Raw genomic sequence first — 11,374 nt, forward strand, 5'->3', positions numbered from 1 at the left:
TACCGAACAAAAATTCCCCAAGTTTTTACTTGCATCTATGCCATTATGTGTCCTTATTGCTCAACACATTTCAAATTAATAAAGCCTCATTCCGGGACAAAACATAGATGCAGAAACTGAACTCATGCTGACCAAACTATTGCCGTTTCATGAAAGCGCGAGGAAACGGGTATTTTGGCAGAGGAGGTAGACCAAAAGTAAAGGCTATACATATGTAGTTGATCGAAATGACCTTTATCATAAATCAGAGGCTGATGACACATACCACGTACCGCTGATGTGGGTTCCAGTCAACTCTGAGCTTTTCTGATTTCAAACAAATGTAGTTCTATGTGAATCTCTCATCTTTCCAGAATACAATTCTACATAAGTACTGCCACTCCACTTCAAAGAAAAGCATCTGTTGACAGGTCCAAGTTTGACCTGAAGAGAGAGGGAGAAGAGGAAGTTTCTGTCCTGATAAACAACAAGTGATTCCTGGAAGCAGGGCATCAGATGAAGCCCATTTTAGCTCCCCGGATTCATGAGGACTCTGAGGAGCATCTCGTGATGTAGCTGAGAGAACAACAGTCACACTCTTACATGGATACTGGGATACACAAACATAGAGAGAAATAGGCTAAATTGTGTGTCCGTGCACTAAATTTTGACCTCCAGTTGGCCTGATTTTCACAGAGGCACTGCATACTTGCCTGATTCCTGCCATAAGGACGAACAGGTAGTCTAGTTTCCAGCAAAGGAATCCAAACAAGGTTAACCTGCCCTTAATTACCTGGTCAGACTGGGATAGACAAGTTTCCATTAAAGGCCCCAATAGGACTGCCCTGGCTTCTGAGTCTTTACTTTCAAAGGCGTGGTCTGACATTTTGAATAGGTTTTGGGTGAGGGATACCCGAAAATAAGGATCTGTGATTTTTCTGTGTTAAGGAGAAATTGAGTTTGAACACTAAGGCTCTTTACCTTCAGACATATTTTAATTGACCTGTGAAATTTATATCCTATCATCCACTCTCCTTTTTCTTATTGATCTCTACTGAGCACCTTCTAGAAAGAACCATCAAAAAAGTGTGATCTTCAAACAAAACCAAAGAATTCAAATAATTTCACTTGGAATGCTGATTCTCAGTCTTGTATTTTTGTCTTTGCCTTAGAAAAGGGTGTTTAGACATCAAGGCGTGCATTTCCTCGTGAGTCTTTGTGACTGTTTTTCACTAAACCTCACAGCCATTGCCCCGAGTGTCATATGACCAGCCTGGACAGCCCCCCCCCCCCCCCCCCCCCCCCCATGAGCAAGGTAACTTGCAAGGGTCTGTGCAGTTGTCATTTTCTCTCCTGCAGCCACTGTATCTTCCTCTCTCTCTCAGACACACACACACACACACACACACACACACACACACACACACACACACACAAACACACACCTCTGTAGGTTCTACATTACTGCAGAAGCTGCACCAGTATACCAGAGTGTAGCAACAGCATCCTGTGGTGTGTTGCATGCCATTCTGTCTCGCATTTCATGCTTCACCGACCACTAATTCACCATCTGATTGTGACTGTTTTTTTTAAACCTTTGTTTATCCAAAGAAGACCCCCCCCCCCTTCTTCCATTGCCTGCTTCAAATTCATACTGTTGCACACATTCACACTCAGGAACTGCCCTGTACAACCAGTCTTCCACTGTTGGCCACTGAGCAGCTCTGTTCAAATAGCTGACCTTAATCAAGTATCGGGCATAGCTGTTGAGAGATGGAAACAAATATAGATCACTTTTCCTGTCCAGGACTTTCGGTTTTTGGATTTGGACCTTGTGGTTATAAAGTCAATTCTCTAACCTACAGGCTGCCCAAACCAAATAAATATATACCTTTTATGACCTGCTGAAGACATCCTGAACACACTGCATGCTAGTTTCTGAGGCTTGCTCGCTTTCAAGTCAAACGTGCAGCACTATCAGACAAGTAACCAAAATAAATTCATTTTGGGTACCATTTGTCAAGTGACAGCTTCCTGAAACGATACCAATTCATGCAACTTGTGATAATGTTCATCTGACACATCACAAACATCAGTTACCACACACACACACACACACACACACACACACACAAAACTGTTGCTGCCAAGCAGTGGTTTACCTGCAGGGATGTAAGAAAGGTAAAAAGCTACACTGAACAGCAGACAAGCACCTCAGCCATGGTTTGAGAATGGAGTTAAATGCAATATCATGACAAAATCTTTCCTCCTAGCTTTGACACTATCAAGTAGACACTCAGACATATCTCGCAAGAAAATGTTCCGCTTATTTTATTCTTGCCTCATGATACCTCCAATCACCCACTGCCGCTCTGAATAGATCTATGAAATGGTGACGCTAATCTGAGACACCAAAACGTCCTTACACCAAAAACAAATGCAAAAAGTGAAACAAACTAATGATTCCAACTCAAAATAAGCGACGAAAAATATAAAATGAAACTTGCTGCATCTCTCATAGATTGTCTCTATGCAGTGAGACACAGGACTAGTTTTTTTGGAAAATCGGTGCCCAAGAATCGCTGGTAATGTTGCCCTTCTTTTTCAAAACATATGTATCGTCTCCCTTTATCGTTACAAAAAATGTTCTGACTTATCCATGCAGTCACGTGAACGATGTAATCTGCCCTTGAACTGGGTTATAATCAGATCACAACCACATACCACAAACTGAAATTATGCAAGAAATCACCTGGGTTAACAAATACTTGGTGACTAGCAAGTTTAACAGAAGAAATGCTGGATGAGATAATGTAAACTCTGGTGCCTGGTGGGAATAAAGTCTTCTCAAACCAAATTACTTCAGAATCATACCCCAGACATTGCCTCAAAATTACATTTAATCAAGCCCTGTGTGTGTAAACAAAAGTAAAAGAGTGGGAGTGTTCAAGGGAGATGTTTGTATCATGAGCCAGGACCTACCTGTAGTTCACACCAAGCTACCTCCACGGTGGTCTCAGTGTCCAGTCCCTTGTACACCGTCTTGAAGGAGCCACGGCCAATCTCAATGTCAAACTTTAGGAAGCGCCCATCCGGTGAGGTCCCTACTGCTTTTGTCTCCACCTCCTCTATGTCCTCCTGTACCCGTTTCTCTGCTTCTCTCTGCTCCGCCCGTGCCTTTGCCAGCTCCCTCTCCTCCTCCAACTCCCTCTCCTTCTCTTCCATAGCGCTACTACTGCTGCTACATTCCTCTGTGGATTCTACCACCTTCCCATCTTTTGCCACCTGCCGTCTGTCCTCCTGACCCCCAGGGGGTGATATAACATCAAGCTGTGGGCCTGCGGTCTTGTCAGTAACATCCAATACTGTCGGGCATAGCTCTTTCACTGCTCCATCTGTAGTAAGGCCAGAGCCACTAGCAGCTGTGGTAGTAATTGCAATACCACCAACACCCATACTTTCACCAGTGCCTCCTAGATGCCCCTTTGTGACAACACCACCATGACACGGTTCAAGACTGGTGCTTTGTAAAGAGGGAGAGCCAAGTGGTCCTACATATTCTGTGCCCTCTGCCCCAGGTCTCGGCCCCAAGGGCTGGGATGGGAAGGGGATGGGAGGCCCTTGGCAATCCGGAGGTGAGGTGAGTATCACGGTTGCCTTGCTGGGTAGGTCCAAAGCCGTGGCATTGGAATCGCAGATGACACTGCGCCGGAAAAAACGGTGCTCAGCTGTTTTGGAGTCTCTGTCCAATGTGTGGCGCCTGCGCCGGACGTCCGGCTGGCCACCAAGCATGTCTGCCAGGTGAGAGTCTGAACTGGCAGAACCATTCACATTCTTGTGGGGGGACTGTGGGGATGAAGAGGATGAGGGCGAATGATGAGGTGGAGCAGGGGTGAGGAATTTCACCACTTTGCTGCTGCTATTACTCTCTGACATGGTTCTCAAGAGGTTCACCGGGAATTCAAAAGAAAAAACAAAAAAAGTATAAATAATCGCTGATGTGGATTATCAGACCAGATGATTTGTTAACAGTATACATCTGTTTGTGTGCGTGTGTGTTTTAAGTGTAAACCTCAATCAGCAAGCTTCTTTTGCAAAGAGGAAGTCTTCTCACCGCCAATTAATTTCCAGTAAAATCAAGAGGAAATGGATGGGGAGAAAAATAAAACATCTGGGTATGTCAAACTGAGTGAATTAACTAATCCCCTTTGACTTCTTCTCACTCTGGAGTTCGTTAGCGAGGATTTATCAGAACCTCCTCCCTCTTTACAAGGTATATCGATTCAATAACACAACACTACAGTCTCTATAGGGCCCTTCTTTGCAGCGCTCAGGGGCAGAGGAGCCCCAGAAATGAGGGAGGGGCTTTTTCTTAAAGACAGTTGGGGAGGAGGATGAGGAGGAGGGGAGGAATGAGAGGAACCAATCCGATGAAGGGGAGGGGTAGCGCTGCGACACGATGACAATCGTCAAATCAACACCTGCGTCCATCCTGCTTCAGACATCCAGAGACAGACCACGACGACATGGAAGGAATGGAGATCTGGCAAGGCGATGGCACCACCCGAAACCTGATAAGGAAAAATATGATTGGAATCCAATCTGCTACAGCTGATCTTGGAAGCCGTCAATGTTGTTGTTGATTGCAAACAGGCCTACCTTTGGGCGAAGGTAGGACTCACTGATGAGGTCCTTGGCCTGGTCAGGTACGGCCAGAGAGAAGGCTGGAATGGCCAAATCTGGGCCTCTCTCACCTAGCTCTGTCTGGTTCAGTTTTAGTCACTGGAGGGAAAAAAAGAGACAGACAGGGATGAATCAAACAGCAAGCTAACCTCCTACTGACATCAGTACATGCTACACGTGGGTCTGAAAGAGACCTCCAACTGCTGATTGATTATCAACTGTCACATAGACAGACCAAACAGCCATAGAAGATAACTTCACAGGCATTTGACAGCTGGCTATTTCCCATCCCGGCATGAGTGGAGGAAACGGCATAGGAAATGTGGACAATCAAAAAACATTAACCATCAATCAACTTTTGTTAAAATCTTGATTTAGGTTGCCAAGTTTCTCTACTTAACAGGTGACAAACCCAATTTTGGAGGTTCTTTTCTAAGTAATTATTTGATGACAAAATAATGGAAATGGCCAGCAGACGTTGCTAATATCTTTGCCTCAAGATGAAAATGTTTCCAGTATTAGAGGGATAAAGTTTATTAACATTATGTAACTTATGTTGTCAAGCCCCATTTACAAGAATAAAAGCTGAAGGTAGATAGACTGCATTGATACAGCGTTTTTCTAGTCTACCCACCACTCAAAGCGCTTTACAGTGTATGCCTCACATTCACACACTGACGATGGAGGCTGCCATGCAAGACGCCAACCTGCTCATCTGGAGCAGTTAGGAATTCAGTGTCTTGGTCAAAGGCACCTCAACACGCTCTCTGGGGGAGCCGGGGATCGAACCAGCAACCTTCCGATTACTAGACAACCCACTCTGGCTCAGGAGGTAGAGCGGCTAAAGTGACATTCTCGCTGAATTTTACAATTAAAATCTTTTTTTTTAAAGGATGAGTTAAGATTTTCTCTTAACAATCTGAGATTCTTGACCACACCCACCTGGACATAATCATTTTGGGTAAAGTATATTAAAGTATCCGGTTAACTATCTGGGTTTGTGACAGGTTCGGGTTAGTTGAATAACACACCTGTCATTGGCAATTCGGTATGAGAGAATCACAACTTTTGGCCTGTGGTCTCTAACTATGTACCATAAAGAGCCATATGAACACAATATTTTATTCCAATAAACACTATGTCAGCTGATTTCACTGAGTAGTCCCTTCCTCTTTGGCTAATGGTGCACTCATTAGTGGAATCAGCTGCCGTAGTGTTGAGTGGAATTAAACGTCATCATAGAGATGGTACTTAAGGTTCCCATGAAGCAGCATTTTGAGCACTGCAAACTTCCACAATTTGACATTTAGCCAAATGAAATAGAACGGTTGGGTGGGATTTTGTGAGGGGAGGGAGTTTAATGTGACTAAAATCCAACAATGGTAGAGCATTTTTAGAACGTAGACATTGGTATGATGGCTGGTTTCAGGTGGTGGTCGAAAACCTCGTCTTCTTTCAATCTCGCTCCCAATTCACTGGACATTTGCTAGCGCATACCCACATGTGCGGAATGATGTAACTAAAAAAATATATTTGTCAAAAAGAAAAATACACATTCTTACAAACACAACAATGGGGGGGGTTGGGGGGTTCTAGAACACAACAGAGAAGAGATTTAAATCAAATGCGGATGAATGGGTTAACAAGAAGGAAATGCAGTTTTGATTTCATGGGACCCTTTAACGACAAATGCTCGTCAACCGCTGCTATAGACCAACCCATCACATTTGAGTCGTACAAAAATGTTTTACTGGACTTAGTTCAATATTTCAAGGCCGTGTCAAGCTCCCATTAATAAAAGAAGATACCCGTCCCACTCCTCTCCCTTTTAACCCCCCACCCCAACCCCACCCCTGCACAGTCAGTGCAGTGGAGGGAGAGTGTGCCTAATTGCTCCACGTTCCAAATTTAGACCAAAGTCACCACAGCCTGACTGACCTCAAGGTCAGGCTCTTTTGTGGCAATTCAGCAGCTTGACATGAGAAATGTGAATTAAAGGAGAGAGAGAGAGAGAGAGAGAGAGAGAGAGAGAGAGAGAGAGAGAGAGAGAGAGAGAGAGAGAGAGAGAGAGAGAGAGAGACTTTCACAGAGAACAAAAGCAGGTTTGCAGACAGTCTAAGTGAAATACCCTTCAAACTATGTTGCGCTTTATAAAAACCATATACAGGGATTCTTGTAAAACTTTAGATCTTCGGGTACCTTTTAAGGACTGGATTTGCATCACATCATGGGCTTTTCTCAAATTGCCAGCGAGTTCAGTCATTACGTCACGGTTGGTTTGTCAGATGTATTGGTTGATTGGTGATTTTAGTTAATTTGTGCTAAAAAAAACCTAATAAGAACAAGTCGCCTCAAGTGTCACCGATGCTGACAGATGAAGCATCTCCGCGCATAACTCGATGCGTCACATCGGTTCGCTTAGTCATCGACAGCGTGTCAGCGGGACCTCTCATTATTGTCAACTGGACAGTCGACGGCAGCAAAACTTTCTCAGTCTACCAAGTCGTCTTCATAAACGACCACCACACCGTGTGTGTATAGCATGTTGCACTGCGGTCGTTTTCTTAACAGTCGCGTAATCGTTCAAACATACGTTTTGGCTTCAGACTGCCACCGGTCATGGGAATGACGAGATGGGTGAGCAGTAATGCAAGTTACGTGACAGCAGTCATGCTAAGCTGTGTTTTGATAGCCATCTTTACCGTATTACAGTTTCCCTACAAACTGTATTAGATTGGCAAAACAGGTGAGAAAACAATCTCTCTGACCAAAATCATGGTAGACGGCTGTGCCCATCACTGCTGTGCGTGTGCGTGTGTGTGGCTTGAAACATCATCACATAACCCAGCAAAGTATTGCCGGCTAGAATTAGCTTATCGAATTTAGCTAACCGCTCTTATCGCCTGCTTTTGTTTAGTTTGGCAGCCAATAGACCCAAACGAATCTACTTACAAGTGAGACTGATTCAGGTCATATTGATCTCGAATACAGACAACGGTCGCTCTCTCGCGCTCTCTCTCTCGCCATTTGTAGCCATTTTTCAAATAAAATAAAAAGAGGAAAAAAAAACACTAACAGCCGACTGACTCCGATGTGATCAGGTAGTTGGGTCCGGTGTAGGCCGGTGTGGAGTCGCGGTTCGGACGGTGGGGGGGGGGGGTTGACCCTGCGCCGCACGCTCACATAATGGACCATGAGTGGTGATGTGACAGCAGATAAATATGGCGCGAAGTCAGTTTACAAAAAGCGGGGAGAAAGAGAGGAGGCGGAAACAAAAAGGACGTCGATATCACTAGTTGCTTTTATGCGAAGTTTGCGAGAACACTTGATGAACAGAGAGGCTTAACTTAAAGGGTCTGTTAAACCCGTGCGATTTAAAAACCTGTTGAAATGGGGCTTAAAAACACCCCGGGATTGAAATGGACCCGGGTGGAAGAATAGGGAATCGCTCGTTATTTGGCGCGAGGGGGCCGTTAGCCGAATTGGCGTTGTCTTGAACGCGGTTCATCTCTGTGGGGGATGGCCGGTTGTAACTACGTGCCGGCCGGGGGGAACTCGGGAGACGGAGAGCTCGGCGATACAGCGGCTGCCGAGTTGCAGCGCTAGCCGAGCGCGGCTGTAGGCAAGAGCGAGGAGCTAAACAGACACGTTTAGAAACGTGTTCGACGCTGGGATACAGAGCCTCGCATCACCTCTTAGCACGGCACTGGCGTGATGTGTCCCGGAGAAATAACCACGGCAGGAACTTGGCCGAAACGCCGCTAACTCCTATGCAGTACGAGTCCTCCCCAGAAACGTAGCGCCGATGTTAGTGAGTGCGTCATATTTAAGTCACAGTTGGTGGTTTGAAAACACCGTTAAAAAATCATTAAATATTTCTAATCGCACCCCAAAGCTAAAAGGCAGAGAAGAGAAGCGGTGTGCGTGTCGTGGGGAGCCGAAAGACAGATACCTCCCACCGGGCAAGAGCAGCGAAGTTGGCTCGCTGGTGTCGTGGAAGCTCCGGCACTTCTCTCACTCCCGTGTCCTGGTCTGCAGCGGCAACGACAGAAAACCGTCTCACTTAAAACTAAGCAATTTCGTCATCTGTAACAAACTCGAATCCGGTCCTAGGACCGACCCCCCCCTCCATTTCACTCTTCCCACATCCGCTCCGGGTCTACGTGGGTCCCGTGTCACAATAAATCCGATGTAATCCACGATCGCAGTCCGCCAGACGTTGCAGCGGCTCGATCAGCGATGACTCGACACGGCGAGCCCAGCAGCAGGCAATGACAACTCAGTCTGCAAAACCAGGTGGGGGAAAACTCCCGTGTGTGTCGGGATGTTTCAGTCCGATGCGGCAAAAGAAAACCAACACACCCCCCGTTTCAAATACGCAGCAACGCATCCAGATGTTGCTGTTGTCGTTTGTTTGTCCCCCCCCCCCCGTGTCTGCTCCATTCACCGTTAACAATCCGAAAGCTTGCGTTCGATTTTGATGCAGCCCGATCGACTTGAGTGCGTGTGTGTGTGTGTTTAAGGCTGCTTTGGCCCTCTCTCTCTCTCGCTCTCTCTCTCACTTACTGACGCGCCTACTCGTCACAGAAGCTTTTATCATAAGAAACTGCGGGGGGCCCCCCCAAGTCTCGCACAAAGGTTTTGAATTTCGGGGGATTATCTTGAGACATACGAGGAACATTGGTTGCCCTAAAAAATGTAAAAAAATGAAATAAAAAAAATAAAAAAATTATATATATACAGTGCTGCTTGAAAGTATGTGAACCCCTTGAGCAGTTTAGATGTTTCTGTTGTTTTACCATAATTTTCTTATTTTATCATCACCAGTTTTTATGTATGAAATGTCAGATATGTTTATCAATTGCATCTACTTGTTTAGTGGGACTTGTTTATGTAGCCCAAAAACTACATGAAACATGGAATTAGGGTATGTGCAAGTAAGTAAGTGAACCCCCAGCTGCATTGGTTCAGTCAAGCAGGTAACAGACTTAGGTGAAACACATTTGGGTGCTTAATTAATCATTTAAGCAGACCAATGAAATGAGACATCATTGGGGAAAGGTTTGGCCTGCACTAATTAAAAGAGAGAGGAAACCAACCAAACCACTGTGGTCCCATACAAATCAACAATGCCGAGAGCAAAGGTGATATCCGAGGACAAGAAGAAGAGGGTAATGATAGCCCATCAGTCTAGGGAGGGATATAAGACCATCTCCAAAAGATTCCAGCTCCATCCATCCACTGTAAGACAATTTACAAATGGAGGGCCTTCAACATGACAGCAACTCTGCCTAGAAGTGGACGCCCATCAAAAATATCACCCAGAAGCACCAGAAAAATAATAAATCAGGTAAAGGCCAGCCCACACATCACCTCTAGAGACTTGCAGACCTCTCTGGTAGCATCTGGGACAAATGTGCATGCGTCTACAATCAGACGAAAATTGAATAGCCATGACATTCATGGGAGGGTAGCTAGAAGGAAGCCTCTGCTCTCAAAAAAGAACAAAGCTGCCCATTTCAACTTTGCCAGAGAGCACTTGGACAAACCAGAGGCCATCTGGAAGTCCATTCTCTGGACAGACGAGTCCAAAATAGAATTATTTGGTCATAATCAAAACCAACAAGTTTGGAGAAAAGGCAACACTGCATATGAAGAAAAGAACCTCCTCCCAACAGTGAAGCATGGTGGTGGAAATGTGAAGGTCTGGGGCTGCTTTCTGCTTCTGGACGACTCCATATTATCCAAGGAACCATGGATTCTCCGGCATATCAACAAATTCTTGACCAGAATCTCCTGCCATCAGTCAGGGAGTTGAAGCTGGGACGAAAATGGATTATGCAACAAGACAATGACCCAAAGCATTCCAGCAAAACTACAAAGGAATGGCTTCAGAGAAAGAGGATTCGTACTCTGGATTGGCCCAGTCAAAGTCCGGATCTTAATCCAATTGAAATGTTGTGGCGAGACCTGAAGAAGTTGGTACATACCAGATGTCCCTCCAACCTCTCTCAACTGGCTGAGTTCTGCAAGGAGGAGTGGGCAAAAATCCCCATAAGCAGATGCGAGAGACTGGTTAGTGGTTACAGAAGACGTTTGGTTGAAGTAATGGCTGCAAAAGGAGGAGCCACAAGCTACTAATACAAGGGTTCACATACTTTTGCACATGTTAAATTTTCATTTTTTGTGAAATAAACCACCTTTGTTGAATTAAATAATGAAAATATAGCTCTTTTTGTGTGTGTCCATTATTTGGAAGGTGTGCTTTACAAATTGGGATTTGGATGTATGTGTAATAAGCTTATTTTAATGTTTTTTTTACAAAAACAGTGACCATGTCTGAAGGGTTCACAAACTTTCAAGCAGCACTGTATATATGACGGTTACTTTCGCACACTCGTTTTGATAGCGTACTAGAGATCAAAGAATGTGTCACTTATCTATGGAGTCGACAGACGTTCTTGGCCGCCCTCCAACACGAAACCACTCACACACACACACACACACATCCAGCCACTGAATCTTTTGTGGTTTAATGGGGGGGGGGGTTATAGTTTTTGCTGTTTCCAATTAGCAGCAGTGATAATGATAATGATAGTGGTGGACTGTCTCGTCTGCCTGACTCTGCAGACAATCAGACTTCCTCATTTCAAAATCACTCGCTGTCCTTCGTGCATGAAGTGCTGCAATGTTGCTTTTGTTGCACCCTTTG

General features: G+C 45.1%; 1 protein-coding gene and 1 long non-coding RNA gene across 2 annotated transcripts in view; both read right to left on the reverse strand.

The window, feature by feature from the left end:
- Window positions 1-3,915, reverse strand: part of wnk1b (WNK lysine deficient protein kinase 1b) — a 169,345-nt gene extending 165,430 nt beyond the window's left edge. Inside the window, exon 1 of the mRNA XM_056275931.1 lies at window positions 2,962-3,915. Within this exon, the coding sequence (XP_056131906.1) occupies window positions 2,962-3,915 (954 nt within the window). The remainder of the gene's footprint in view (window positions 1-2,961) is intronic.
- A 208-nt stretch (window positions 3,916-4,123) lies between these two features.
- On the reverse strand, window positions 4,124-8,988 carry LOC130110792 (uncharacterized). The gene is made up of 3 exons (XR_008810068.1): window positions 8,615-8,988; window positions 4,639-4,761; window positions 4,124-4,550 (listed from the first exon to the last, which is right to left on the reverse strand). It is a non-coding gene; the product is annotated as an uncharacterized LOC130110792 (long non-coding RNA).
- Between the last annotated feature and the right edge of the window lie 2,386 nt (window positions 8,989-11,374).

This window comes from Lampris incognitus, chromosome 3 (genome assembly GCF_029633865.1).
Source record: "Lampris incognitus isolate fLamInc1 chromosome 3, fLamInc1.hap2, whole genome shotgun sequence".
NCBI lineage: Eukaryota > Metazoa > Chordata > Actinopteri > Lampriformes > Lampridae > Lampris > Lampris incognitus.